A 27,826-nucleotide genomic window follows, 5' to 3' on the forward strand; every position below is an offset into this window, starting at 1 on the left:
ACGTACGCCCGCCGATCCCGTTCAAAGGGATCACGATCAGTATTGCCAAGTTGGCAATGCCAACGCATTCGCGAGCCAATTTGGTATTGTGCTCCCTCCTGATGGCACGGCGAAGTGGGATTCGTCAGCATGCGTGCGCCATGCAGACGATGCAAGAGGTCCTCGTCGGGTATGGCTTCGCCCACCAGCTGTGCGGCCTCAGGCCGAGGGCATCGGGCATCGGCCCAAGGCTCGCTCGCAGCCAAGGCCAATGGAGGCGAGGGGCTGACGGGCTCATTTGCATTTGTGCGAGATCCCCGCGACATCTTTCAGCTCCGAAAATCTCCAGCAACGCAACCATGCTCGCCAAGGCCAGTCGCCTGCCGTCCGTGCTCAAGGCGACACCTTGGGCGGTGAGCACCGCCTTGGTGTTGGTACTATCCGATGCTCACCAGCGCTATAAGCTCATGCTGTTGCTGTTCGGTGGTGCCGGCGCCGCAGTCGTGGTCAAGGTGCTGCACATTGCGATGCGTGGACTGTGCAAGGACCCGTTGGAGGGCGCCTACTTGCTTGGTAGTCTGCTGTACGCCTTTGCCAAGACCGTGCTGCAGTTCATCGCTCGAGGTTTCAAGCCCATTTTCCCGCAGTGGACGCTGAGATTCGAGCTGTTCCGCATTTTCATTCGTGTGGGGATGGAATTGTACGGTGAGCGTGTACTGGGAGACGAGAGCTACGCGTCCATCGTCCGTGAGCAGAGCGAGTGGTTTGGCACGTTTTGGGGTCGCAAAGCCTGTCGTAGGGCAGGCAAACGCTATGAACCGGTGAAGATCAATGGGCTGGAGCATATCTGGCTGCGGTCTCAGATGCCTCGGAAGCCCAACACCAAGAGACTCGTAGTGCTGTACGCACACGGAGGTGGCTTCGCTATCATGAGTCCAAGGCTGTACATCCACTTCAGCAACGCCTTGTGCAGCTTCATCGAGAAGGAACTGGTCCGTCAACTTGGACCGGAGGCGGCCAGCAAGATGCACGTGGAGATTTTCCTGGCGAACTATCGCAAGGTGCCTAAGTACAGCTATCCGACTCAACCTCAAGACATCGTCAAGGTTTACGAACACTTGTTGTACCATGAAAACTTGGACCCGTCTCAAGTTGTTCTCGCCGGTGATAGTGCCGGTGCCGGGCTAATCATGTCGGCGATGCTAAGAGAACGCCGTACCAAGCCTCACTTCCTCCCGTTGTGTGCTGCTCTCCTGTGTCCCTACGTCGACCTCACGGGCGATGAGCTTCCGTCCTCGAACTGCATTCTAACACCGGAATGCTGCAACGCAGTGTTGAAAGCGTATCACCCGTCGATCGAGGACCCCAGCAAGTGGGGCGATGCCTCATCCGTCCACTGTGACCTCCGCAATCTGCCGCCGGTGTTCGTACAGACCGGAGATCTTGACAGTATTCACCAGCACGCGGTGCGCTTGGTGGCCAAGTCTAATGCGGACGGTGTCACTAACTGGGAATACGACCTACACAAGGGCATGCCCCACGTCTTCCCCATTTTCCCAGCGTGGTTCTTACCGCACGCCGACGTGGCTATCCAAAAGACAGCAGCATTTATCGTCCGACAACTACGTCCGACGTTGAAGACCAACAGCGGCTTCAACCCCGCCGCTATGGCAGCATAGAAAGCTGCAATGTGAACTACATGTAACCTTACTTACATACACGTTGAAGTTGTCATTACTTCTTCATACGATCGAAACAACTAAGCTGCCGATGCAACTACGTTCTCGTTCGTAGTGTTATCACCACTAGAAGCTTTGGCGAAGTGCTTAGCTGCGAACGCTGCCGCCCTCTGCACGCCGATCTGTGCGTACGGCAGCACGTAGGACGGAAAAATAGCGAACACATGCGGCAGGTCCTCATGAACGTCCAGCTCCCAGTTGGTCACTCCATCAGCTTCTGCCTTTTGAGCCAGTCCGATGGAGTGCTGATAGATGTAGTCGAGGCTTGCAGCTTGGACAAACACGGGGGGAAGTCCACGCAGATCGCAGTGAACGGACGATGCGTCCGCCCACGTCGTCGGGTCCGACGCCGTCGTGTGGTATCCTCGTCGTCCAGCTGCGATCATCTCCGGTGACAGAATGCAATGCGCTGACTTCACTTCGGAGTCGCCATGGGTTTCAATCTCCGACAGATCAACGGCGGGGCAGATTAGGATGGCAGCAAGAGGCAAGTGCGCTCTGCTGGTGTCTCGCATTCTTAGCAAAGTTGACATCACCAGACCGCCACCAGCACTGTCACCGGCAAGGATGATCTGCTCTGGAGGGATACCCTCTGTATGGAGCAGATGCTTGTACGCAGCGACGGTATCTTCAGGAGGCGTAGGGAAGCAGTGCTCCGGTGCCTTGCGGTAGTTACCGAGGAAGACGTCGACTTGAACAGATTCGCTGGTACCAAGTTGTTGATGGAGCTCCTTCTCGATGGCGGCGGCGAGGGTCGCTCCAAACGAGATGTAGAGTCTCGGACTCATGACTGCGAAACCACCGCCGTGGACGTAGAGCACTACGAACCGTTTAGTCGTAGGCGTTGATACAGCAGTGGATCGGAGCCACACATGCTCCAGTCCGTTGGCGTGTACTGGTTCGAGAAGCCGGCCGTACTGTCGACAAGCGAACCATCCGAGAGCGGTACCAAACGCAGCACTCTGTGAACGGATCAAACGCGCGTGCTTGGCATTGACCACCATGCGCACACCATGAGGAGGTCGAGTACATTCTCGGATGACAGCTCGCAGGACCTCAAAGCTAAGCGTCCAGCTCTTGAATTTAGGCTTGCAACCTCGCGCCACGAATCCGACGATGGTTGAGCAGACGATGGCGACCAAGCGCACCATTAAGCGCACAGCTTCCCACGGTGTACTGCACATGCCCTTGAAAGTCTCGTTTAGAATCGCCACCGTCAGAGCTCCCGTCACACCGCTGAACAGCAGACGCACGATCAAACGCCGTCGGTCCGGGTCAGCCCAGATCCGCCTCAGCATGGCCCATTGAGCTCTCAGCTTCATTTGCTGCGTTAACGCGACCATTTCGGGCCTACTTGCAAAGTTGAGAATGAGCGTCAAGTAGAAAGTCTCACCTCAACTCGAATGCACCTGTTCCGGTGCGGACGTTGAAGTCGGATGGATACCAAGCACCACAGTCGCTGTAGCGTCCGAACACAGCTCGCGTGACGCGGTGTTTTGAAGTGTTTCCAGGCACTCCTGTTCAACTATGAGGCCCTTTTGAGAGCGCAACATGCTTCACGCCGGCACCTTCAAATCTTTAACGAGGCAGACACCGTAAACTAACCCATCGATGATTCGATCGTGAACAATCTTCAAACGGTTGCCCGTTTCCAACCGACTTGAGGTCAAGAACTGATGAGGGAATGCATTGAAATCTATATTGCTCGGTCGAGACGGTCGTTTTCTAGTTGCGTCGTCTCTTCTTACGGCCCTGGTTACTGCGTGCCTTCTGGATGTTGCCGGCCACGCGGTTCGTGTACTGTACGATGGCCTCGTCCGCCATGATCTCGTCCGTGAAGGTTTTACGGCGCTGTTTCTTGGTCAGGCGAGCCGAGTGGAACTCGTGCGCGCCCTCGATCACCACACCCATCTGGAAGTGTTTGGGCAGCGCGCGTGTATGGTCCGAGGTCTTGTAGAACTTCTTCGGGTCCAGGTAGTTACGCATACGCAGCAAGGCGAAGTCGCGGCGCGCGTCATCCGTCATCTCCTCCGACTCGAAGTTGAACCACCGACGTCCAGCCGACTTTTTGTATTGGGACTCGGCGCGTTGCCTGTCCGAGTGCGCCACGGCCTTCTGACCCGCTGCAAGCACCTTGGCCTCCTCTGCAGCGCGCGCGTCGGCACGCAACGTCGCTGCCTGCGAGCGCTTCGAGCCTGCAAAGTTGAAGAACTCCTGGTACTGCGAGGCGCCGCTGTCCAACTGGTTCGGCACCAGCCGCCGCTTCAGTACTGAAGCCGCCGACGGCTTTGCAGAGACAGCAGAAGTAGAGGCTGCAGACTTTGTAGACAGGTTCAAACCCGACGCAGCAATTGAAGCCTGCAACAAGAAACACAAAAAAACGTCAGCACAAGACACCGTTATCTAATTTCAAAGCTGCATGACGTACGTATTGGTCGATATCTTCATCATCGTCTTCTTCCTCCTCTTCGACATCATCCAGGAGCATAATCTCCTCCTCTTCAATTTCCACCGGAGCTTCGACTTTATCTTCTTCCTGCTCAGTCTCAACGACTTCCAACTGGTTCTCCTGTGCATCTTCGTTATCATCCAGCAGTATGATCTCCTCTTCCTCCTCCTCTGGAGCTGCAGCATCCTTCTCCGCTGCCTGTCCAACCTCAATGGCTTCCACTCGTGTCGCCTGTCCCGTCGTCTCCACCTGTGTCTCCTTTTCCTCCTCGTCCGTCACGACGGGGATCTCCTGCGCCTCCTCCTGCTTTGCAGTCTCTATCTCGTCCTGCGCCTCCTCCTGCTTCGCAGTCTCTGTCTCGTCCTGCGCCTTCTTGGCACGGCTGCGCGGCGACGGTGTGCGACGCGATTTCCTTATGGGGACGCGACCAACGGGCGAGCTCATAGGAGACGGCGATGGGCTGGTACCGGTGGCCTTGGCCTGGAGACGGCGCGACGTCCGGCGGGTCTCAACCATGCTGCGTGAAGTTGAACACTGCCTTTGACTGGCGAAGGAGCATGCGCTTATTGGGAATGCTGATTGGTCAAAATAGTTGTGTATACTTAACCAAATCTGATGATCTATAGGTTGTCAATTTGGGAAGTTTATAGCTTGTAGGTAGACCTGGATTGTAGGTTGCGAGCGAATACCGCGCGAAATATGGGACGCAAGGTCGTCAAGAAGCTGGCCAAGAAAGCTCCGGTACGAGTCATCGGTGTTGCGTAGTAGTCGGCGCACTCTGTACACTGGTGTCTTGTGGATTTATCTCCATTGTGTCACGTGCAGAAAGTGATTTTTGAGGCTGCCACAGGCAAACGACTGGATGATGTCGTGGCGAAGACAAAGGCTAAGCCTAAGAAGAAGCAGAAGAGTGCGTCCTATGTAGTGGACGATGGCGCCATCGAGCTCATGCGGAGGCAACTAGTAGATGTCGGCTGTAAATTACATGTAGGAATAGCGGCTACTGTCCACGGTCTCCAATTTCTTGCAGCTGACACGTTGTCACGCATTGCATTTCGTCTGCAGGAAGTGGAGGCTGACGGTAATTGCCTCTTCCGGTAGGTCAAAGTGACAGTGGCTGTATGTAGAGTGCGTAGGTGTCACGGATTGCAGGTGCCGCTTGTCACGTTCTGTAGCGCACTAGGTGACCAGCTTTACGGAGATCAGCATCAGCACGAGGAGGTTCGAAAGGTGGGCCTTTAAAAGTGGCCAGAAGCTGGTCGATAGAGTCTGATGTGCTGCCTTATGTAAGAAAATCGTGAGCTACTTGGAACAGCATCGTGACGACTTTGAGCCGTTCATGGAAGACGAGGAGAAGTTCGAGAAGGTTGTGGACGGATAGAGGACGGGTGCAGGGGTTTAAGATGCTCACGTGTTTCTATTGTGGTGCAGTACTGTGAGCGAATGCGGGAAGATGGCACGTGGGGCGGCAACCAGGAGCTGTACGCTGCGGCTCGGTTGTTTCAAGTGTACGTTGTCGTCCATCAAGACCAGCCAAGCGCACGGATCATGGTGATTGAGTGCGACCGTCTCAAACCCACGCGGTTCGTTCACGTGGCCTACCACGGCGAAGATCACTACGACAGCGTGCGAGCCTTAAAAGACCCCGTGGATCCAGACAGTCTGCCGGTTTCAATCGAGCTCAATTGGGACGGCTTTCGCCCCGAGGACTTCGCAAAGGTGCGTGCTGTTCTTGGCGGATTTTCGCACGGTTACTAAGTGTTTGCGTTGGATTTCCGTCCTTGATCTTGCAGTGATGGCAGACGCACGCTTCTGCGTCGGAATCCACAAGTGACGGCCAGCCGGAGCAGCGTGTCGTTCCAAACATACCTACAGATACACCAGACGCCGAGGTCGACAGTCTGGCAAGTAGGCTCGGTAAACAATTACAGGTAGCAGCCGGCAAAACCCTGAGCAAGAAAGAACAGCGTCAGCTCCGCAAGGCCGAGAAGGCAGCAAAAAGCGTTGCTCGCAAGGTATCGACGACGAAATAATCGATCGTAGAGTCAGAAATAAATGATCTGGTTCCAGTTGAAGCTCGATCTCGATTGGCCGAGGACTTTGCCGTCTTTACTAAAGTAGCTTCGTCTTCTGTTGCGCCAATTGAGCATGGCGTCTACGAGGTCGTGACTAAGTGTCGGCATCCCATGCATCAAGGCCCTACGATCGGCTGGTCAATTGCACTCCACAAACGGTTATGGCGTTCGTTGAGAGGGTACGGGCGTTATGTGCGACTGTATGGATCCCGTCGCCAGCTGATACGGAACTGCCGGCTACCTCTGCCACTACCGTATCGGGACGTGAGCTGGGGTTTTCATCCATTTGTGAATTCACCACGGCACTGTAATATCTAGGACCGACCATGACAACGAGACTGAGCTCTCGATTCAGCCTTCGGTCGTCTTCAAAGAGCACCAAACGGTCTCATAAAGGGGTTCGTTTCTGGTTTAGCTCAAAGACCGACAACAGTGGGGACGATCTGGTTGCCGCGGCTGCAGCACAGGCAGTGGACGAGCAGCTCCAGAAGACCAAACAGAGATCCGAGTCGGGCTGTTCGTACGTCCCGCGGGTTGAATACGGCTCGTCACACTGCGGCGTGGAGCGAGATGCGCCTTGGACCAGCAACGAACAGGTAGAACAGCACTATTCAGCGCTCGGGTGGACTGTCGTTCCTATTGGTAAGGACGGCAACTGCCTGTTCCGAGCTATAAGCGACCAGCTCTACAACAACGAGCTGTTCCACCAGGATATTCGACGACGGCTTGTGGATTTCATCGAGAGAGAAGAAAAGCATTTCCAACCTTTCGTAGACGGCGAACAAGTGGACGACTACTGTGCCCGTATGCACGAGGACGGCGAGTGGGGCGGCCATTTGGAGCTGTACGCAGCGGCCAGACTCTTCAACATTCACATTGTAGTACACACAGGCCCCGTTCGCAGACTCCGAGTAACGAACGAAGATGTAGACAAGCACAACCTGGCGCCGCCACCGTATCGGATACTGCACCTGCTCTATAAGGACGACCATTACAGTAGTTTGCACTCCAACGACGACGTAAAGACCATCGCAGCAGAAGAATACACAGTCATCCCTACTGACAAAAGGGTACGGTCTCCAGCGAAAACGTTCGATAGTCCGGACAAGAAAGTTGCGAAGGTTCAGGAGACGAAAGTTGTACATATCCAAGACGTGGCGAAGAAGGCGAAAACAAGTTACGATCCGTCCAGAAAGAATGTCAAGTTTCAAGAAGTTGTGGAGGCCAAGCCTTCACCGCGTGAGAGCAAGGCGTTCCTCTACGAGGAAGAAAATCTCCCAGAGTGTGGGGTATTACTCCCGAAGCAAGTCCTATTCAAGCGTGGCAAGCGTCGTGTCAGTGGCGCCACGCTCTTCTCACTTGTTCACATACCGTCGACCGGCAATTTAAAGCCCGTTGTCGAGACGACCTCCGTGTCGACGTCGTCTGATGCGTCCACCGCAACCTCATCCAGCGAGGAGCAAGAGGATCCATCAGAAATGGTAACGGAACGACCAAAACCGAAGGCACCGACACTACGGGCAGTTGCGATTGCGTACCCGAGGAGGACTACCTTCCACAAAGGTCGAGCCACGACTGCTTGCTAGACGGAGATTTTGCTAGTGATTCATGGCATCGGAACTTTGACTCACTTGGAGCTGGCTGTTGCAAAGCGCAAGATTAGGATCTGTACAGTATGAAGAATGCACTTATGACTTCGATAGGAAGAAGCTCATTCATGAATAGTTGCGAGCTTCACATATTTTCCAGCGCATTATGATAATATCCAGCCATAGCATACCGATCTATGTGTTTTTCCGTCTACGGCACCAGCGTCACCAAAGCATATCATCGCATTGGTATCTAGTAGATACGTGGAGCCCTTGTCAAGCGTCAGGGTCTTCTGGAACGGACAGGCGTGAGTTGAACCATAGCATGGCATGGAGCGCATTCTTCGATTGGTATCCAAGCAGTTCAAGTTGAAGCCAACCATGATCGCATTCAAGACCCGACACCAAGCAGCTCTGGTTTTGCTGGCAGTTCTGCTGCAGGGTGTGTTCATGGAGAGCAACCAGCTGCATTTACTGCTCATGGCTTCTGGTGGTGCGATCACAGTGGCGGTGATCCATTTCCTCTTTATGGGCATGTGTCGGACTCCATGGGAATCGGTTATACTGCTCCAACGCATCATCGTCACGGCATTTAAGACGTTCGTGCAGTTTGCGATACGACGTTGCACTATCAAATTCCCAAATTGGTCGTTGCGCTTTGAACTTCTCCACTCGATGATCAGCGTGTGTACCGAGTCGTTCGGTGAACGGATGGCGACTCAGAAGCACGCGCAGTGGATTCGAGCTCAAAGTGACGTAGTGGGCTCGATTCTCGGCTGGTTTTCTTGTTGCCAACTCAATCGAAGCCTTGAGGCTGTACACTTCAACGGATTGGAGCACGTGTGGCTTTACAACAAGCAACGGCGTCAGAATAAAGCCAAACGTTTGGTGGTGCTCTACATGCATGGTGGAGGCTTCGCAGTGCTCAGCCCGAGACTCTACATCTCACTCGGTGCTGTGTTAGCCTCCACGATCGAAAAGGAGTTGAGTAAGTTGACCACCGAAGGTCTCAACGTTGACCTCCTTCTGGGGAACTACCGTAAAGCCCCAGAGTACTGTTTTCCCACTCAACCGGAGGATGCCGTGACACTGTACGAGAACTACCTGCTAAAGCACGAAAACCTCTCGCCGTCGCAGATCATCCTCGCAGGCGACAGTGCCGGTGGAGGCCTCGTCATGTCGATACTACTTCGTTTGCGTGAATCCCACCCAGAAAATTTACCCCTTGCTGCCATGTTAATCTCTCCAGCCGTCGACCTATCGGGTGATGAACCTGATGCCCCGGGCTGTTTCCTAGCGCGTGAAATGTGTAAAGCATTCAGCTCCGCCTACCATCCAAGCTACGCTGATCCAAGCAAGTGGGAAGACGCTTCCTCGGCCCAATGCGATCTCCACGGTCTCCCACCGGTTTTCCTACAAACTGGTAAACTTGACTATATCTTCCAGCACGGTGCTCGTCTAGCAGCTAAAGCTAAATCTGATGGCGTCACGAACTGGGAGATCGATGTACACGAGGATATGCCGCACGTCTTCTCCATTTTCCCCACGTTCGTCCTCCCATACGCCCAAGTGGGTGTCCAGAATCTAGCAACATTCGCAGCTAAACACTTTCTAACGGCTAGATCTAACTAACAATAATCTGCAAGATAATTCTTTAAATTGTTTACATGTTGAACAGACGCGACCTTAAGCAGTAACGAGATCCAAACGCTACAGAGCTCAACTGTTAACCACTGAGGAGATATATCAACCATGTCGAAGCGAGAGGCCAAGCATGATGACGATTCCGGTAAGGATGACAGCGACGAAGACATTTCCGATAGTGGAAGCGAAGAGGACGAGGATTCCAGCGAAGAAGACATGTCCGAGTCAGAAGACGACCGTAAGAATGCCAAAGCTGCCGGTGCCAAACCCTCCGATGGTGTCAAGACCGGGGGATCGGAACGCACCTTAATGAACCAACCTTTCGACGAAGCGGTGGATTTGAGCGAGTCGGAAGGCAGCATCTTGTCCGAAGACCCGAATTCGCCCAAGAAACAGGCTGGAGGAGGTAGAACTCTGAAGAACCAACCTTTCGACGAAGCATTGGAGTTGTCCGAGAGTGTTCAAGAGGTTGAAAGTCCACATAAAACGATCACGGATAAGCCTTCGGGTGCATCTATGGGGGCTACTGCTAAAAGTAGTGCCCCTACTTCGAATCCAGTGGGCAACGAGATGAAGAACAAACCGTTCGATGAAGAAGTAGATCTCAGTGACTCAGGCGATAGTGTTGACACCAACGGCCAGCCGAGTCCCAAAGCTCGACAAAAAATCAATCCATCATCGGCTGCACACCAGTCACCAAGTGAGGCGAAGAAAACCGCAGTGGAAACCCCAACTCCAGCCCCAAAACCTGCTGTTGCGATGCCCGAGAAACGCCCTGAGCCAGCACGAAAGCCTGCACAGGAATCAGCGAGCTCCTCGGATGAATCGGAGAGTGACGATGACGACGATGAGGATGACGATGAAGGGGAGGAGTCCCAGTCAACCTCGCATGCAACTTCATCCACTGCTCCACATACTGGCAACGCCGATACGACTACGAGTACTGGAAGCTCGAACCATGCAGCGATGATGGCCAACGCTGGAGGATACAAGGAGAGTGACTATGCTCACTTAAAGGTCTCACATGAGATTCGAGAACTCTTTCAGTACATTGGCCGCTTCAAGGCTCAAGAGATCGAATTGGAGACCAGACTCAAGTGTTTCATTCCAGAATATATCCCAGCAGTGGGTGATATGGACGCCTTCTTAAAGGTACCGCGTCCTGATGGTCAACCGGATCAATTGGGGCTAAAAATGCTGGACGAACCCAGTCTGACTCAGTCGGACGCCACCGTGCTAGACTTACAGCTCCGCTCTACGTCCAAGAAGAAGCATGGTGACATTGTTGTCCGAAGCATCGAGAACGCTGAAAAATCTCCGCGAGAAATCGACCGCTGGATTAAATCCATTGCCGATCTGCATCGCACGAAACCACCTCCTCAAGTTCACTATACCAAGACGATGCCCGACATCGAGAGCCTCATGCAGGTGTGGCCGGAAGAGTTTGAGGAGCTTCTGAGCAAGACAACACTACCTGGTGCAGATCTGGACATGGGACTGGAGCAATACGTTAGGGTCATCTGCGCCCTGCTCGACATTCCTGTACACAAGAACGTATACGAGTCGCTGCACGTGCTCTTCACGCTGTACCTCGAGTTCAGTAGTAACCAGCATTTCATGCCTCTATTGTGATTTTTTCAATAGAAGCATCAAGCATTTCATGAATCGTCACAACATAAAAGTAAAGTTGATATTGTTTCAACAATTTCAAGTTGGCGATTATCTCCAGTTTCTGTTGTCATGGTCCAAGTTTGTTCCTACTTGTTTACTGTTTCTTGTCAGTGTCTGGGTTTGATGCCATGGTCGACAGTTCTTGCTGTTTCTCCATCATCTGAAAGGAAATAAGCATCAAGAAAATAAATTAAGGAATGACCGACACATTACGTTATAGCCCTGCTACCTTTTCCTGAACTTCTTGCAGACACTTCCAGCCGAAAAGAATGCGCTTGGAGATGGTCTCGCCGTCCTAATACAAAATTTGAATATAACATTAGGGCTTATATTGTCAAATTTGCTCAACGTGGGGACTCTACCGTCTCGTAGCGGTTTTGCTCTATCTCCATACGCGCATTCTTGTGCAGCACGTCTGACCAGAGCTGGCCCTGTTCGTTGCGGTGCGGGAACATGCGCGTGGTGCGCAGGATCTCGCGGTACAGTCGCAGCACCTCCTTCCTCTTGTCGAGCAGCACCATAATCAACAATTCGCACGAAATTCACCAGCACCGTACATGATGTGTCTCACACAACACAAAATTCACAATAAACCCACTTCAACGTAGAGTCGCCATTAGATTTGTATCATCATCATGGGGAATGCTGCGAGCGGCGAGACGGAGCCCGTGAGGCTGAAGGAGGAGCTGGCGGACATGCATAGATCCTTAGAGGCACTAAGTGTGCGTTGTCGACCTCCACCCGTGCTTCACCCCGGTCAAATTTCACTCGATAATGTGATAATTAGCACTCGAGAGGGTATTCCACTTACTCTTTTTTTTTCTTAACTTAAACTGTGTGTAAAAACCGCATTCTTAATTGTTTTTGCATTGTTTCGTAGATGTGAAGGTGGTTTTAGGCCCCGTAGTGGGTAAAGTGGAATTCCAATGCGCTCGAGTGCTTCTGGAAGTGAATCGACTTGCAGTTGTGACGGCTCATTTATCAACGCTAGATGCTGCCACGAATTCCATGGTAGAGGTGCCACAGTATCGAGTTTCAGTGCAATGTGAAGCAAACAAACCTGCTGTCTTCGTATTCGATCGGTTGGTACCGGGTAAATACTATACAGTGACATTTGGGGGAGTTCGAAAGGAGGACGTCGAGACGCATCGAGCGAGCTTTCAGACTCAGAGTCTAGAGCACGGGAACAAGTTGAACGTCGTGGTTGTGAGTGGGGATAATGTGTACGATCTTGAAAGCGGAGAAACGGCTTTGTGGAAGGATATTCGGGAGCGGGTGGAGCAGAGCGAGTCAAAAATCGTACTGCATCTGGGAGGACAAGTCGCGATGGACCGGATGTTCGACAGCGCGGTGCAGACGCTTTTACTCCATGGAGGAGGCTTGACATATAATGCAACAGACTGGTCGATGATGGAGGCAAAGGCCATGGATATACTTCGATCAGCGTACAGATCGCAATGGACACTAGCACCTAATATGAAATTCGTACTCGCGAATGCCAGCAACCTCATGATGTGGAATGACGCTGATATTTACCCGCGATTTACAACGCGCGATGAGTTCTACATTGACCACAAACAGCCGACGCTACGGGTAATGAACTAACGTGATTACTCGTAAATCTTAATAAACTTGTTAACGTTACTTTATTTGTCGTGTGTAGATGCAAATCATTCGAACTGTCACGCGATGCGCTCGACGGCTTTACCATGAATACCAACGGCAGCTTTGGGATGATGACTATAAGCGGCTCGTCGAACGTGAGGTAAGAACGCTTTTAACCTTTAAACATCTAGAATACGACCTTAAATTGTTATGAAATTTAGGCTGAAATGATAGTCATAGCTGAGAAAGCTTTGGCCTCTACAGCTCAAATCTTCACGCTGTCGAATCAAATCCCTAAAACTGCCGAGGAGCTGGAAGTGCAGAAGAAGCGACACGACATTGACGGCGCGAGACGAGTGGAGAAAAATCTTCGAGCTTTGGAAGCTGAAAAATTAAAACTGGAGAAGCAATTGGTGAGTTTCAATCAGCTTTTAGCTCCTCAACGAGGAGAAGAGTTTCTATTCGAAGTGGGGGGTATTGGTATTCTCGTATTGGACTTACGTAGCAGCCGATTGGAGCCTGGTGGATCTCAGGCGCGTGAAAACGAACTGCTGAGTAACGTACAGTGGAAATTCGTTGAGGAAACTCTGGAGAACGCTACTATTCAACTACTATTGGTTTGTTCGGAGTCCCCACTCATAGACGACGCTGAGCTGGAAGCAAAACTTTCCGTTGATGCTCTATCTGGCGAAGTTGAAACTTCATGGAGTGCGAATAGTGCAGCACAAACTCGTCTTTTGTCCATGTTATTTGACTGGAAAGTTCAGCAACCTAATCGAAAATTTGTTGTGCTTGGTGGTGCGAATCCAGTGCGTTGCTTTGCCAGGATGCGTGTGAAAGACTTAAAGTTACGAACTGAAGCGGAACAAGTTACTATCGGAGCGATTTCCGCCATACCTCACAAATTAATGGTTCCAAAGAGGAGAGGACTTCTCCACGATCGATTCGAGTTCGAACACCTAGAAGAAGTTATTAACAAGAAATGTTTCCTAGAACTAAAACTGGAGGGCGGCCAAAGCAACATCGTTAATATAAACCGAGTTGGCAAAGATCAGCAATGTGAAAATCTCTCAAAAGTTCTGATCGGCCCGGTTGTTGGATGGGTAGATGATTGGTGTGCTGTGATCCTGCTGGAAGTCGACAGAGATGCCGACGTTGTGTGCTTGGTGGAGAACCCTTTGACACACGAGAGTCGTCGTGTCTTCCAGCGCTTTTTTGCTGATCAAGCCAACTCATTTTTCATCACACATTTGCGATCGGGTCACTATTATCGAGTTTTTTTTGAAAATATTCAACATCCAGAGCAATATCTCGCTAGTTTTACTACGGTGGCCAAGTCTCCACAGCAATTCGACGTTGTGGCGGTATGCAACGATAACAAACTATATCAAATTCCAGGGATGAACGACAATAAAATGCCAGATTTGTGGCATACAATTGCGGAGAATACAGCGGAAATGCCTTTTGTTGGTCTCAACTTGACTGTGCACTTGGGTGGCCAATTTTTCCCGGAATCCAACGTTCACATCCACGAGGCATTGGTGTATGCAAGCAACAATGTGGTTTCACCGAATCCACCCATTGATAGTGAAGACTCGACGACTGCCATCATTCTTAGTCGGTTTCGAGAAATGTATCGAGCCACGTGGAATGCCCCTGGTGTCCGTGAAAGTCTAGCACACGGTGCACATCTCATATTGACGAATGAATACGATCAACTTCCAGCCAACAATCAAGACGGTGAGGATCTGCAGAATGTCAGTGTCCGAGAATTGCTGACAAAATTCCACATTCGGTATCAAAATTTGCTTCTTCCGCCTTCAAAGCGTCTAAAAGGTGACGAGGCGAGGTGGCGAAAGCCTCTCTGTCACAGTTTTGGGGCATTTGGGCTGTTTATACTTCCGATCCAGGAACTAGGAGGCTCGTGTATCCACGAATGCACTTGGGCAGCGCTTAAAGGTTTACTGGCGACACCAAGGCTGTCAACACTTCTGTTGGTATCAACTGAGACGCTATTTGAAGAATCTCTTAAAGATCTTAGGGGCAGAGCGAGCATGGACCATTCGTACCGTCGCAAGTTTGGATTCTATCGACAAGACGCAGCATGCTTGCTTGAACTACTTTTCAACTGGCAGCGCGATGATCAAGCCACTGAGACAACATCGCAAGTGAAGAAGCAGGTTGTTCTCCTTAGCGGCAGTCGCTATCAGAGCTTTAGCTCGGTGATTCGTGAAATTTACAGCAATGAGAGCCCGATTAACAGCACAGTGTCCGCTAATGTACCAAGCGAGGACAACCTTACCAGCACGACGTCCCCTAATTTACCCAGCGGGGACAACAAGGCGCCCTCTAGTTTACCCAGCGAGGAACCCCTTCCCAACACGGAGTCCCCTAATTTACTCAGCGCGGACCCTCTAACCAGCACAACGTCCCCTAATTTACACAACGAGGACCCTCTAACCAGCAAGGCGTCTCCTATTTTACCCACCGCAAGCACGCGAGTGCTATTCCAGCACGTAGTAGGTCCACTACAACAATCGCTTTCTGGCCTTCGTCCAAGCGTGTTGTTGACACAAGGAACTCTACTTGGACGCTATACGTGTCGCCACTCTTTCGTACAAAATATACCGCCTACTGCTACAGCGGCTTTGAGTACCGACGCGGACACAAGTGACGCGGATGCTGTTTGTAAAGACACCGACATGGAGTTGCGTAGTGACGTAACTAGCCAACTGGTTCACGTACAACTTGCAATCAGCAAGAAGACCCAAACGGACGCATTGGAAACGGAGCCTACAGAACACTCAACTTCTTACGGGATATGCAACTTCGTATCGAGCGGTCCGATTGAAACAGATAGAAACTGCGATGATGAAAAGCCTGAGTCGCTTTTTCTTAGCGAAAACCAACTAAGTTGCTGCCAGGTTGGCAATTGGCAGCTGTCAACCGTGCTGCCCTCTTGGCTTCGAGAGGTAAGAAATCTACTACTTTTGACAGAATAACTCAGCTACTGATTCGTATATGTAATGATTTCGTAGCTTCTGGTTCAAGCTCCTACTGAAAATGAAGATGAAGAAATAAAGGAGCGCATGACGTATCTACGCGAGAGAGAAAGTGAGATACAATCCGCGTTCCAGCAGAGCGCTAATCTTGTAGACGGGTTGGTGACGCTGTCAAGAGCAAGACAATGTGCTGCTGCTCTCACCGACTCATTTGAGTCAGCACATCGCGTAGGTGAAAGTCACTTTCGCGAAAAATTCCCAGACGCTCCAACACGGTTTATCGTGGCATTTACGCTTCAACAGCTGCAGACAACAGAGCCTCCGATCCAACCACTGTTGTCTATTGGTGCTATCGAGTTGGAGCAATACGCACTGATTTTCCACCATAGCTTCATGAACACTTGGCTCTTCAATGAACGCCTCACTCAACTTTCGAGATAGATTGAGTAGTAGAATAATAGCTTTCTTTTTTTTTTTTTCAAAACCTTTAAATACGCTACAAGAAAGCAACTGTCATGACCAATCCCAGTAGAATAGTCCACGTTGCCTCGGAGTGTAAAGTGTTTGCTGCACTTGTGGAGCGTAGATTAGCAGTACCAGATCCGGTTCCTCCGGTCCCCGTGTCATCCACGAAATTATAGGCCTCGTCAGAGTCGCAGATAATACTCGGGTCTGGACAGGTGAGGTATCCAGTGAATCCGGGGATCGAGAGTTGTTCACCTTTTGTTGTGCAGTTCACTTGAACAGTGTCACCTGATTTACTGCGTGGAATCGTAAACTCGATGATACTGTTGCTAATATTTCTGCTACCGTTATCATAACAACGCATAGCGTAGCATCCAGTTTGTCGACGAGAGTTGACAATCCAATTGGTCGAGTCTGCACTACGGAGTGTCGTAGCTGTACACTTGCAGTTGGGGCAGTAGGATTCTCCTAAAATGTTGATCTTGGTTGAGCCAGGAAATACGAGGTTGGTGGGGTTGCTGCAGTCTCCGTACGTGTAGCCAACGTTGATCGGACAAAAGTCTGCATAGTCGTCACCACCTTTTGTAGGTGCACCAGCGAAATATCGATAGTTCTCTGGGATGGTTCGGCCACTTGAAAGTGTGCAGACCGAGCGTGACGAGGCATCAACCGAGCAGCTTTCAGCGGCATTACTCGTGCAATAGTGATCTGATGCAACAGATTCACCTGTGCCTGGGTTAATACACTTCTCAGTGGCAAAAGCGCACCCTCGCTTCTCTCCGAAATGCATGCGCTCGGCTGTCGACGAGTTCGCGCGATACCAACCGGAATCCTCGAAAAAGGCGAGAGTTAATGCGCTAAAAACATTCCGGAAGCTGTCGACAGGTGTCATGTACTCGGGCTCGAATATTCGCTCTTCCCAGTGCGATCCGAGGCATCCCGAGTCGTCTTGTTGCTCGATTTCAGCTCCTGCCAGCGAGTCACAGCCGAAGTGAGACTTGACGAATGCAGCTACATTAGGAGTCACCATTTTCGCTACGACGTGGCCTCGTTCAATGAAATGCTTGACTGTATTGATGCTAGGCTCGACGTAGTAGTCGATAGGCGATCCATTGGGGCACGTTCCGGTCTTGTACGTTGGTGGCCTCCCGCTGGAGTCACGCGGTGTGCGTGGAGTTCCGTCAGGATAGCGCATGTAGGGGAAGAACTGCGCTGAAAACCCGAGCGCGTGCGTCATTTCGTGCATGGCAGTCGCTACTTGAGACTCGTAATCTTCAGGCGCTGTACTGATCTGTGAGGGGCAGAAATTTGCCATACCAAAGGTGGGGCGATCATACTGGTCCTTCTGGCACGATGAAGCGTAAGCCAGTGTACGAGAACCGCAGTAGTTCGTCGTCGCGGCACGGATATACAGCAGGAAGTCGGTGTTTGCAACGCCCTGAGCATTGGTGTAATCACAACTTCCACCTGCACAGCCTTCTTTAGGGCAGGAGTTGCAATATCGCGTAGATCCGAAATGCTCGCTTGGAATAGGCATCTCGAGACACTTTTCGTTCTCGACGAACGTCTTGCAAATAGGGGGCGACGTCATCCACTGCGTCTTGCACGTGTGTTGCGCTGCCAGTTTGCCTTGTACCGGGATGACTTTCAACGCGGTGTTAAAGCGACTGATAGCGTCGGGTATAACCTTATACAGCACAGCTCGTTTCTCTTCTGATAGGATGTTGAATGTGGCTTCATCGTAGTATGGAGTGATCCGAATTGGTTGGTAGGCATTCTCAGAGGTGGTAGACTCGTACGTCTGGAAGTTGGTCGAGTCTTCCTCTGTAAGTTTCCGTCTACGAGTGTCGAACGGGTGGTTGTCTCCGTAGTGCTGATGACCACCAACCAATTTATGATCAATTGTGTCGTGGATACATCCGTGAGCTAGGGACACCAGCAGCACGACCAGACCCAGAATTCCGGTTTTGGTCCCCATCGTCGCTCTTCAGCGACAATTAGCAATTGCAACTCCGGAACGCCACCCATATCCGAGTAAAGCTGCATGCCACTCATGAATCAAGGTTCTTGAGCCTATTTTCGGTGATAGACTCAGGTCTCGGGGGTGAGAGGCACGTCAATGGGAATGAAAGCTAAAGTTGGGAAGTTGAAGTTGTCTTTAACTAGTTAATTGGTGTGTGGTACACTAGTTCGTACCTAACATGAGCTAGATCTGGCATGCATTCTTGACGAAGACCCGATAAGATGAAGGCGCTGATCCTCGTCGGAGGGTTCGGCACGCGGCTGCGGCCGCTCACGCTGTCGTGCCCCAAGCCCCTGGTGGAATTCTGCAACAAGTCCATTGTAATGCACCAGATCGAGGCGCTTGTGGCGGTACGTAGGCGTCCAGAGACGCAGATCTTCGATTAGAATCTCCTTATTGTCTACTAGTAAAATCTAAAATTTGATGCCCTATTCTGCAGGTGGGGGTGACGGAGGTAATTCTTGCCGTGAACTATCAGCCGCAAGTGATGCTGGCAGCGCTCGAGTCCATGGAGAAGAAGGTTGGCTTGATGGCTTCGAAAAGGACGAAACATGTCGGAATGATGGTCTCATGTTCACTACTACTATTAACTAATTACAGTACAATATCAAGATCTCGTGTTCCCATGAGACAGAGCCCCTGGGTACTGCTGGGCCATTGGCATTGGCTCGTGAGCTACTGGACGATGGAGATCCGTTCTTCGTGTTCAACAGCGACGTCATCTGCGAATACCGACTGCAGGATTTCCTGGACTTCCACAAGGCCCACGGAGCTGAGGGCACCATCATGGTGACCCGAGTGGACGAGCCGTCGAAGTACGGCGTGGTGATCTCCAATGCTGACGGACAGATCCAACGCTTCGTGGAGAAACCAAGGGAGTACGTGGGCAACAAGATCAACGCCGGCATCTACATTTTCAATCGAGAAGTGCTGGACCGTATCCAGTTGCGACCGACGTCCATCGAGAAGGAGATTTTCCCACAAATGGCAGCCGAGGGGAACCTCTTCTCGATGGTGTTGCCAGGCTACTGGATGGATATTGGCCAGCCTAAGGATTTCCTCTCGGGCATGTGTCTGCACTTGGACTACGTGGAACGCACGAACGCGGATGCTCTGTCCACGGGCCCCAAGTTTATCGGTAACGTTATGGTGGACCCCACGGCGGTGATCGGAGAGGGATGTCTGATTGGACCCAACGTGGTGGTCGGCCCTGGATGCGTTATTGAAGACGGTAAGGTTTGACGGTATACGAGTTCAAGAATGAGTAGCTGATGGTTATGTTGATGTCTTCAGGTGTTCGACTCAGCCGAACGACGCTGCTTCGTGGCGTGACAGTTCGCGCCAACTCGTGGATCCAGTCGAGCATTATCGGATGGGGCTCCACAATTGGCCGATGGGTGCGCGCTCTTCGTCTTTGCTGCAAGTAACCATAACGTTGACATGTTTGTTGTGTTGTTAGTGCCGAATTGAGGGGATCACCGTCGTCGGAGAAGACGTGCAGGTGAAGGATGAAAAGTTTATCAACGGCGGCCTCATCCTGCCGCATAAGGCCATCTCAGCCAGTATCCCCGACCCTGGCACCATCGTCATGTGATCAGACCGTAGGCAAAGTGTTGCCCCATTTGCAATTTACCGAGTCCATCCAAACAGGAGATTCCATTACTGTTAGCTTGCCTTCACTACTGACAACGACTCGCAACTAATCATCACTACCTGTCTATTTTCCACACGCACAATATGCATTTGCATCTCTCTCCTCAAAAGGAAGACAAGAGATCGCAGCACCAGCTACTGTAGCGGTTTCGAAAGCGATCTTTCCTCGCTCGAGCCGGACGACGACGAAGACGTAAGCGTCGACTGACCATCAGGGGAGAAAGTAGCAGGTTCGTCGCCTACGCGAATGCGGAGCTGGTGCATCTCCGTTTCCCATTTGGTTTCGAGATGCTCGATGTGGTTGCGCAACGTGCGAATCTCCTCCACCATTCCGGCGTAGTTGTCTTCCGCAGCCTTGCGAAGTTTGCTGCGGTCACGACGGCGGTACATGAACTTGAGCGTCTCACCGAAAGCCACCATGACCAGCGCGAACACCATCGAGAACATCCACTCGTACCATTCAATGTGCGAGAAACCGAAGAGATCGTCGCTGATGACAGGGATGTTTGTGACTGACAGAGTCAACGCCAACGAGCCCACAGCAGCCATCTGCATCCACTTGTTGCTGAACATGTCCTTGAACACAGACTTGGTGAAGCTGCGAGCGGTGTAGGCACGTAGCATCTCCATAGTCGTGATGTAGACGAAAGCCATCGTCTGCGAGCGTGACGTGCCTTCAGACACGCACTCGTAGTCGCCACCGTAACACAGGAGGTCATCGCTCTCGTAGTAGTCCAGTGAACGAATACTCTCGTCGAACAGGTACGTGCCATTGAGCGAACGTGCTCCACAATTGCTGTATGCCTGGCGATCATTGCCCAGACCCATCCAGCGTGAACACACTACGTTCCTGTAGGCCTCTTCACCCTGGTCCGTATCGATGCCGGCGGTGATATCATCGAGGAAAATGTTCTCAAAGTTCCAGTAGAGACCACACGTGAACACGATCAGAGCTCCAAAAGCGATCAAAAAGGCGTTCGACAGCACAATGACCCACAGACGACCGAAGATGATGCGCTCCGAGCGGGGACGTGGGCGTTCCGACATAACTGTACCATCTCCCTTCTCCAAACTGAGCGCCACAGCAGCCATACCGTCGGCAAACAGGTTGAGCACCAGGATCTGCAGTGGCTCCAAAGGATTGGGCATACCGGCAGCGATAGCTGTGAAAATCAGAGTGATCTCGCCAAAGTTGGTCGATAACAGGAAGCACACGAAGCGCTGGATGTTGCCGTAAATCTCTCGGCCCTTCTCGACTGCGGACACGATGCTGCAGAAGTTGTCATCAGTAAGGATCATATCCGAGGCACCCTTCGCGACGGCGGTACCAGCGATACCCATGGCCACACCGATGTCGGCTTCCTTTAGGGCCGGTGCATCGTTGACACCGTCACCGGTCATAGCCGCAACGTGACCTTGACGCTGCAGAGATTTGACGATCTCGATCTTGTCTTCCGGTTTCGCACGGGCAAACACCGACACTTGACTGGTGATTTCATCCAGCTCAGCATCAGGCAGATACAAGTTCTGACGGGGACGCAACACGCCGCAATCCACTGCTTGGGATTCGGCATCTGCGCCGACAGGGAGCAGGTCAATATCACGAGCGATAGCCACTGCCGTCTTGAGGTAGTCACCAGTGATCATAACAGTCCGGATTGAAGCCTCACGGGCCGTGTGAATGGCATCCTTCACACCCTCTCGAGGGGGATCAATGGAGGCAACGAGTCCGACGAAGATAAGAGGCGCGCAAAGAGCCTCAAACTTGGCTTCGACATCTTCTTCGTCCTCCGAAAACGGCATTCTGTCCAGCGGACGAATTGCAACAGCAAGTACGCGCAGTGCTTGCGAAGATAGAGCATCAACGGCCTCCAAGATACTTTCACGCTCGCGATCGTGCATCGGCGTGACAGATCCGTCAGTACGCAGCAGTTGAGTGCAATTCTTGGCAATGTAGTTGGGAGCTCCCTTCACATTTGCAACCATCATCGTCTTGGCAGGAAGCTGGAGCATGTCCAAGCGTGGCTCACCGGCAGGCAGCTCGTTGACAGTAATCATCATCTTCCTTGTAGACGAGAACGGCACCTCTGCCACTCGAGGGTACGTCTTCATAACTTCCTCGCGCCAGATTCCTGCTTTGGCGGCAGCAACGACCAGTGGGGCTTCAGACGAGTTTCCCATCGGGACCCACATCGGTGCTCCGGTTTCGCTCTCCTCCTGCTGTAAACTCGTGTTGCTGCATAGCACCGCTGACAACAACGTAGTACGCACTGGGATAGACACGGCTGGAGCCTTAAGCTGGCTCACTCCGTTGTGGAGAATGTCACCAGTTGGGTTGAAACCCGTGCCGGTAATGTCGTACACAATCGAGTCGCTCCACATCTTGACGGCCGTCATCTTGCCTTCAGTAAGCGTGCCTGTCTTGTCCGTACAAATGACTGAGCTAGCGCCCAGCGACTCAACGGCAGCAAGTTTGCGAACAAGGACGTTCTTCTTCACCATGTCGGCTGTACCGGTGGACAAACAGATCGTCACGACCATTGGTAGACCCTCAGGTACAGCACTGACAGCGAGGGAGACGGCGATCATCACCACATAAAGCGTGACAGACCGCTCCGGGTTCTTTGGGTCTGCGTTACCGCGCACCATGCCGACAATGAAGACGATCACACACACGCCCAGCACGACTGTGCCCATGAACACACCCAATTTGTGCAAGCTTTCTTGAAGAGGAGTCATCTTCGGGTAGTATTTGTCCACAAAGCGACGCCAGCAATTGGGGCGCTTGGAACCGTCCGCACCTCCTCCCTGCAGTAGAGCAGCAATGGACCCCACACGAGTCTTCATGCCTGTTTCCACGACAACTCCAGTGGCGTTGCCTGTTGCCACTGAAGTGGAGGCGAACACCATGTTGTCAGCTGTAAGTTTTTCACTGCGACTCATGTCGGCGTCGTATTTCTTGAGCACATCTTCGGATTCGCCTGTCAGGATCAATCGTTGACCTTGAAGTCGGCGCTGTGGATGAGACGGATGTCGGCCGGCACAATGTCTCCTGTCGTCAACACGACGATATCTCCGGTGACGAGCTGCTCGCTCGGGATCTGGACTTGGCGGCCGCCGTCGCGCAGTACGACGCACTGCGGAGACGTCATCTTCTGCAACGCCTCGAGGGCGTTGCTGGCGTTGCGCTCTTGGATCGTAGCAATGACAGCATTCAGCGTCACGATGGCGATGATGGCAAGGCCTTCCACGTACTCTTGTAGAGCGATGGAGGCCAGGGCTGCAGCCATCAGCAGACCGATGATCACGTTGGTGAACTGCAACAGGAAGATGATGTACACGGGGACTCTCTTCTCTGCCTTGAGAGAGTTGGGGCCATTCTCGGCCAGGCGCTTGCTGGCGTTCTCGGCGTCCAGGCCGAGCTTGGGTTCCACTCCAAAGCCCTCCAGGATGGTGGCCACAGGCTTCTCATGCCAAGCCCACTGGTCCTCTCGGTGGTCGACTTGGGCAAAGGATTCGCGGGTCTTACGCGGGTCCATGGCTACGAGACGCTCAGCGTCGCTCAGGAATCGGTCGCGGTGCGAAGATCGTTCGCTAGCGACGTCATCGTCGTTCAGTAGTAGGTTGTTGTTCTCTGCGCTCGTGGCGCGGCCGGCGCTGGCTCTAGGAGTGTGCGCTGCAGCGTAAGAGAAAGAAGAGGATGGCGGCATCTCCTCGGCCGCGGCCTCGTCTTGTTGAGACGACGCTCGCCTTAGTTCGCTCGGGTCCACGCATGAGTTTCGGCCATATAAGTCTGGGGGGTCAACCATTCAAGGGGGGGAGGGCGACGCTGGCTGGCGGGCTGGAAAGGTCGGACGACGGAGGCGGGTGCGCACTAGGCAGCAAATTGCAGAATGACAAGGGCTGCGGACAAGGGCAATGAGACCTGCATTCTTTTCGTAGAAGGGTGCTGATAATTACCGTTGGGCATACAAAACCCAAATCAATGCTGTTTACCCGCGGGACGGCAAATACACTCATCAACCCCAAGATGTCGCCCGTTTGTTATTTATGAACGAATCTTGTATTTTTTATGAGTTTAGATTCTTTTGTATCAGTGATCAGTTGCGTGTTTGGCTTTTATTTTGTTGGTTACGCAAATGCAGACAAAATCCATTCCGTAAGCTAGCGGAACTTCCGTTGCGGAGTACGAAGGTCTCATGCTTATAGTGAGCAGGATAATGGAGAATCACGCAAAGGATTGCCATTGATCCGAGAAATGGAAATCTGTTTTAATTGTTTCACTGCTAGGTGAGGCGAAGACTTGGCCATTAACAACGTGCCCAGTACTGTGCAAGCGTTCACTGCTGATTACTGGACGTACATGTACACCTCTTTCGTTTCAGTTCATGTAAGCGTCTAAAAGGTGGAGTGAATTTTGCAGGTTACAGCAACATGTGTCATTGGGATAGTAGGCTACTATCGGATAGTAGCTCATCTGCAGCAATTAAAATAAAAATACTCGATTAAGAATTGCCGCCATCACACCGTTCGCCACGGGCTTTAGACTCTATGCTCTTGCTTACTACATAGTAGTGAGTTTTCGTGACTTGTTTTGTTAACTATGAAAAATTATTGTTCTTTATCATGGGTTTCAAGTGAGCTTTTAAAGTATGTTGTACTGTTTTTGCGTTTTAATCCGGTTTTTTAATCGAGCAGGCAATTGGACAGCGACTCTGCAAGTTGGACAAAGCTGCTGGTGACGAAGAGCACTTTGTGCACGAACACGAGAGCCGTAAGCTGCGCAGTTACGAAACCTTGTTCACCTGAATATTCGTGTACATGTAGTTTGCTTTGTTGGCTAGCTGATTGCAAGTGTGGATATGGGTCTCTTCACATGGCATCCCACTGTACATTGACGCCAGTACCCGCGCTGCTGCATTGTCCTGCTACGACGAATGCTCTGCCGGCTGCAGCTTCGATACGATACCGTTCGAATGAAGCATACAGTCTAGCACGATGCATACCTTCCGGCAAGAGACCGCCGATCTTTTGATTGATCTTTCGCAGGTGGGGTCTCCCACCGCCTTCGTCTCTGGTTCTGGAGGCAAGCATCCCAGTGCCTTGGCCTCGAGGCAATGCAGTCTGCTCCGCTTGCCGCCAATGGAAAACGTATGTGCGCATGACTCACGAGCCCTATCTCCACGAATGCATGAAGTCCCTGGCGTCGGGCTCGCTCTCTCACGTCCCAGCTCCGTATCGCCGCAAGGGCTGGTCGAGGCGCCGCCGCGACTGCTGCTTTGTACGGCTTACACATCATGCCACGATTCCGCTCGGCACGTGGTACTCTGCGCAGAGTCCGTGCGAGACCGCGGCGCTACGTCAGACTGACTAACCGTCAGCCAACATGGCCGGAATGAATTTCTCCGCGCGTCACATGAAGTGCAGGAGCTCAACACGAATGAAATTCACATGGACAACAATGACGGAAAACAAGGGTATCTTAACTCACGAACAGCAGCGTACGACCGGCTTTCTTCGCCACTTATCGTCGCTTGCAGCCGTGAGATCAAAATGAGAACTCGCTATCAATCAACTCTGGTTAAAGTTGAACTGGACGTCGCTCTGCACGGGCTGGAAGTTGAGTGCCTCGCCGGTCTGTTCGGACCCCACGACGGCCGGCGCTAACGTCGCGTCCACTTCGTCGCCTTCGTTGTCGAACCACGTGTCTATCAGCTGCGACGCCATGCCGCTCACGTCGTCGTTCTGGTCATAAGACAGCTCCTCTATCTTGGCCAGACACCCGCTCTCCTCAACAGCTATGCGGCCTTCCTGCGGGTCCTTCTGCAGCAAGCTCTCGATCGCCTCTAGAATAACTAGCTCCACCATCGGGTCTTCCCACTCGTCCAGCAGCGGACAGAACGACTGCAAGACGCCCATACGCACGACTTCCTTGACGAACTCGACGTTGGCTCGCACGATGATGTTGCACATGGCCCAAGTGGCCTCACGCTTCACGCCGTACTCTGCCCACGACATCTGCTCCACCAGTCCATTAATTACACCGGGAGCATTCATCATAGCAACTACCTGTTCCTCCTGGCCGCCAGCAATATTGGACAGCATCCAGCACGCTTCCTCGCGCACTGCACGACTGGTTGTGGTCATGACACTGGGGATCACTTCTAGGAGCTTCGCATCGATCACGGCTTGGGAGTACGAGATCTCGGCAGACACAATGTTGCCCAATAGTCTTAGAACCGGCGCGAGGATAATACTGCTCTGGGAAATGTACAGCAGCTCCACAAGTCGCGGGCACAGACCGGCACTGACAATGCCACCGACAACGTCGCTGTTGTGCAGCGTCATTTCCACTAGTGCCCAGCAGCTATCGCAGAGCGTAAGCACTTGTTCATCCAATAGATCGTTCTCTTCATCTTCCAGTTCATCATCCTCTCCAATAGCATCGTCCATAACCTGCAGCGGACGCATGTCTGCTTTCTTTGCCTTGAACACCATGTTCTCGCCAGTCTCGAAGTTCACGTCTACATCCATGACCTCCACGGTCGTCTCATCCACTTCGCGTACGAAGCGCACGACGGCGATATCGTTCGGCGCCGGCTTGCCCGTGTTGATCTGCGTCAGAAGAGGCTTGGTTAGCGCCAACTCATGTTGATACCTTACGACCCAACAACAAGTAAACGCACCTCAAAGATCCGCCACGGAGCGATGGCCGCTGCCTTCTTGAACTTGATCGCCTCGCCTGCTTGGCCGTTGGCCGATACGAAGTTGCTCACCTTTTCGTTTGAGAGCTGGAGGATGATACTGGCCAGCACCTCCATCATCTCTCGCTTCGTGTCTGGTGCCATGACGCCGCTCTTCTCCATAACTTCTGGGAATTCCACAAGACTACGCAGCAGCCACACGGCCGCACGTCGCAGGGACGGCGTGGCCATGCGGATGTGGGGCAACACCATGCTGGGGGGACAGACATTGACGATCTCCTCGCAACACTCGGCCGAGGCAGACGCGATATTACCGAGACACCAGGCGGCCTGGATCTGCAGCTCCGAGATGCCGGACTGGAAGAGCTGCACGAGCTTGGGGACGGCGCCGGATGCGATCACGGCGTCGGCCTTGTCCATGGACGAGATGAAGCGCAGCGCGAACGCGGCATCCGAGTGTAACTGGACAGCATTGGCGTCTGGAAGGTCCTCGTTCAGGATGGCCACAAAGGAGGGTAGAGCGGCCAAGATAGTTCTCCACAGGCCTTCGTGCTGCGAGTCGTTCTCGTCGAATAGCGGGGGTACGCCACTGGACAGCAAGTACACGAAGGCGCGCATGGACTTTTGTCTGGTCAAAGCGTCCGGCCGCTGGATGCCTACAGCAAGGTCATTCGTGGTTAATTACATAGCGGCAAAATAAATATTATATATTGCTGGCCGCACCGAGTAGCAGCGCCTGGGAGCGCGAGGCCAGGTTGAGCAGCAGCTCCTTGCGACTCGCGGTCTGTGCGGCGGCCGGCGGGTGGTTGGCCTTAAGGTTGCGGCGCGTGGCGTAGGCGTCCTCCTTCTTGGCCTTGCGGATGGACAGCATAGTCTCCTGGCGGTTGCGGCGGCCAGTGAGCACGCCCACATTGCCCCCCACCTTGATTGACTTGCGCGCCTTGGGGGTCGACATGTTCGTCTTCGCGCTGACTCACTTGATTCCAGTATGAAAACAAATCTCCAAATGCTGGCCATTATCAGTGAAAGTGTGGTCCACAAACTTATTTTATATCAGATATTTACTCAATTCTGACCTTCTGATTGGTCTTTTCAGAGAGGACCAATCAGCGTACGAAGAGAATGTCAGCAATAGGAAGCGATTAGAAATGAGACGGCGTCAAACGAAAAGATGCTTACAAACCTAAGTACGAATCTTCTGCAACGCCTCGAGGGCGTTGCTGGCGTT

The 27,826-nt window shown here is 52.3% G+C and overlaps 15 protein-coding genes across 15 annotated transcripts in view; 7 read left to right on the forward strand and 8 right to left on the reverse strand.

The window, feature by feature from the left end:
• Nucleotides 1-338: 338 nt before the first annotated feature.
• On the forward strand, nucleotides 339-1,658 carry PPTG_09908 (hypothetical protein; the record flags this gene model as incomplete). Its single annotated transcript, XM_008905698.1, has 1 exon — nucleotides 339-1,658. The coding sequence occupies one exon, from the start codon at nucleotides 339-341 to the stop codon at nucleotides 1,656-1,658; it is 1,320 nt and encodes a 439-aa protein (XP_008903946.1).
• Nucleotides 1,659-1,699: 41 nt separating this feature from the next.
• Nucleotides 1,700-3,061, reverse strand: PPTG_09909 (hypothetical protein; the record flags this gene model as incomplete). Its single annotated transcript, XM_008905699.1, has 1 exon — nucleotides 1,700-3,061. The coding sequence occupies one exon, from the start codon at nucleotides 3,059-3,061 to the stop codon at nucleotides 1,739-1,741; it is 1,323 nt and encodes a 440-aa protein (XP_008903947.1). The 3' UTR covers nucleotides 1,700-1,738.
• A 382-nt stretch (nucleotides 3,062-3,443) lies between these two features.
• On the reverse strand, nucleotides 3,444-4,611 carry PPTG_09910 (hypothetical protein; the record flags this gene model as incomplete). The annotated part of the gene is made up of 2 exons (XM_008905700.1): nucleotides 3,444-4,076; nucleotides 4,147-4,611. 2 exons carry the CDS (start codon nucleotides 4,609-4,611, stop codon nucleotides 3,444-3,446), a joined length of 1,098 nt encoding a protein of 365 aa, XP_008903948.1.
• Nucleotides 4,612-4,866: 255 nt separating this feature from the next.
• PPTG_09911 (hypothetical protein) lies at nucleotides 4,867-5,963 on the forward strand (the record flags this gene model as incomplete). Its single annotated transcript, XM_008905701.1, has 7 exons — nucleotides 4,867-4,908; nucleotides 4,993-5,154; nucleotides 5,233-5,264; nucleotides 5,343-5,397; nucleotides 5,459-5,533; nucleotides 5,599-5,886; nucleotides 5,961-5,963. 7 exons carry the CDS (start codon nucleotides 4,867-4,869, stop codon nucleotides 5,961-5,963), a joined length of 657 nt encoding a protein of 218 aa, XP_008903949.1.
• A 605-nt stretch (nucleotides 5,964-6,568) lies between these two features.
• Nucleotides 6,569-7,828, forward strand: PPTG_09912 (hypothetical protein; the record flags this gene model as incomplete). The annotated part of the gene is made up of 1 exon (XM_008905702.1): nucleotides 6,569-7,828. The coding sequence occupies one exon, from the start codon at nucleotides 6,569-6,571 to the stop codon at nucleotides 7,826-7,828; it is 1,260 nt and encodes a 419-aa protein (XP_008903950.1).
• Nucleotides 7,829-8,212: 384 nt separating this feature from the next.
• On the forward strand, nucleotides 8,213-9,463 carry PPTG_09913 (hypothetical protein; the record flags this gene model as incomplete). Its single annotated transcript, XM_008905703.1, has 1 exon — nucleotides 8,213-9,463. The coding sequence occupies one exon, from the start codon at nucleotides 8,213-8,215 to the stop codon at nucleotides 9,461-9,463; it is 1,251 nt and encodes a 416-aa protein (XP_008903951.1).
• Nucleotides 9,464-9,534: 71 nt separating this feature from the next.
• On the forward strand, nucleotides 9,535-11,157 carry PPTG_09914 (hypothetical protein). The gene has a single exon (XM_008905704.1). It carries the CDS (start codon nucleotides 9,584-9,586, stop codon nucleotides 11,105-11,107), a length of 1,524 nt encoding a protein of 507 aa, XP_008903952.1. The 5' UTR covers nucleotides 9,535-9,583; the 3' UTR covers nucleotides 11,108-11,157.
• Nucleotides 11,132-11,925, reverse strand: PPTG_09915 (hypothetical protein). The gene is made up of 3 exons (XM_008905705.1): nucleotides 11,509-11,925; nucleotides 11,376-11,441; nucleotides 11,132-11,306 (listed from the first exon to the last, which is right to left on the reverse strand). Exons 1-3 carry the CDS (start codon nucleotides 11,665-11,667, stop codon nucleotides 11,241-11,243), a joined length of 291 nt encoding a protein of 96 aa, XP_008903953.1. The 5' UTR covers nucleotides 11,668-11,925; the 3' UTR covers nucleotides 11,132-11,240.
• PPTG_09916 (hypothetical protein) lies at nucleotides 11,734-16,214 on the forward strand. Its single transcript, XM_008905706.1, has 5 exons — nucleotides 11,734-11,944; nucleotides 12,027-12,739; nucleotides 12,810-12,911; nucleotides 12,973-15,723; nucleotides 15,790-16,214. Exons 1-5 carry the CDS (start codon nucleotides 11,782-11,784, stop codon nucleotides 16,192-16,194), a joined length of 4,134 nt encoding a protein of 1,377 aa, XP_008903954.1. The 5' UTR covers nucleotides 11,734-11,781; the 3' UTR covers nucleotides 16,195-16,214.
• Nucleotides 16,198-18,196, reverse strand: PPTG_09917 (hypothetical protein; the record flags this gene model as incomplete). The annotated part of the gene is made up of 1 exon (XM_008905707.1): nucleotides 16,198-18,196. The coding sequence occupies one exon, from the start codon at nucleotides 18,194-18,196 to the stop codon at nucleotides 16,250-16,252; it is 1,947 nt and encodes a 648-aa protein (XP_008903955.1). The 3' UTR covers nucleotides 16,198-16,249.
• A 243-nt stretch (nucleotides 18,197-18,439) lies between these two features.
• On the forward strand, nucleotides 18,440-19,979 carry PPTG_09918 (hypothetical protein). The gene is made up of 5 exons (XM_008905708.1): nucleotides 18,440-18,591; nucleotides 18,681-18,761; nucleotides 18,842-19,472; nucleotides 19,535-19,638; nucleotides 19,701-19,979. The coding sequence occupies exons 1-5, from the start codon at nucleotides 18,463-18,465 to the stop codon at nucleotides 19,833-19,835; spliced, it is 1,080 nt and encodes a 359-aa protein (XP_008903956.1). The 5' UTR covers nucleotides 18,440-18,462; the 3' UTR covers nucleotides 19,836-19,979.
• A 50-nt stretch (nucleotides 19,980-20,029) lies between these two features.
• PPTG_09919 (potassium/sodium efflux P-type ATPase, fungal-type) lies at nucleotides 20,030-22,837 on the reverse strand (the record flags this gene model as incomplete). The annotated part of the gene is made up of 1 exon (XM_008905709.1): nucleotides 20,030-22,837. One exon carries the CDS (start codon nucleotides 22,835-22,837, stop codon nucleotides 20,030-20,032), a length of 2,808 nt encoding a protein of 935 aa, XP_008903957.1.
• A 47-nt stretch (nucleotides 22,838-22,884) lies between these two features.
• PPTG_09920 (hypothetical protein) lies at nucleotides 22,885-23,703 on the reverse strand (the record flags this gene model as incomplete). The annotated part of the gene is made up of 1 exon (XM_008905710.1): nucleotides 22,885-23,703. One exon carries the CDS (start codon nucleotides 23,701-23,703, stop codon nucleotides 22,885-22,887), a length of 819 nt encoding a protein of 272 aa, XP_008903958.1.
• Nucleotides 23,704-24,487: 784 nt separating this feature from the next.
• PPTG_22708 (hypothetical protein) lies at nucleotides 24,488-25,380 on the reverse strand. Its single transcript, XM_008905829.1, has one exon. The coding sequence runs from the start codon at nucleotides 25,191-25,193 to the stop codon at nucleotides 24,885-24,887; it is 309 nt and encodes a 102-aa protein (XP_008904077.1). The 5' UTR covers nucleotides 25,194-25,380; the 3' UTR covers nucleotides 24,488-24,884.
• An 85-nt stretch (nucleotides 25,381-25,465) lies between these two features.
• PPTG_22709 (hypothetical protein) overlaps nucleotides 25,466-27,826 on the reverse strand; it is a gene marked incomplete at both ends in the record, with an annotated part of 4,805 nt that continues 2,444 nt past the window's right edge. Inside the window, 3 exons of the mRNA XM_008905830.1 lie at nucleotides 25,466-26,509; nucleotides 26,581-27,254; nucleotides 27,322-27,566. Coding sequence (XP_008904078.1) covers nucleotides 25,466-26,509; nucleotides 26,581-27,254; nucleotides 27,322-27,566 — 1,963 coding nt within the window. The remainder of the gene's footprint in view (nucleotides 26,510-26,580; nucleotides 27,255-27,321; nucleotides 27,567-27,826) is intronic.

Source organism: Phytophthora parasitica, assembly GCF_000247585.1.
Source record: "Phytophthora parasitica INRA-310 unplaced genomic scaffold supercont2.21, whole genome shotgun sequence".
NCBI lineage: Eukaryota > Oomycota > Peronosporomycetes > Peronosporales > Peronosporaceae > Phytophthora > Phytophthora nicotianae.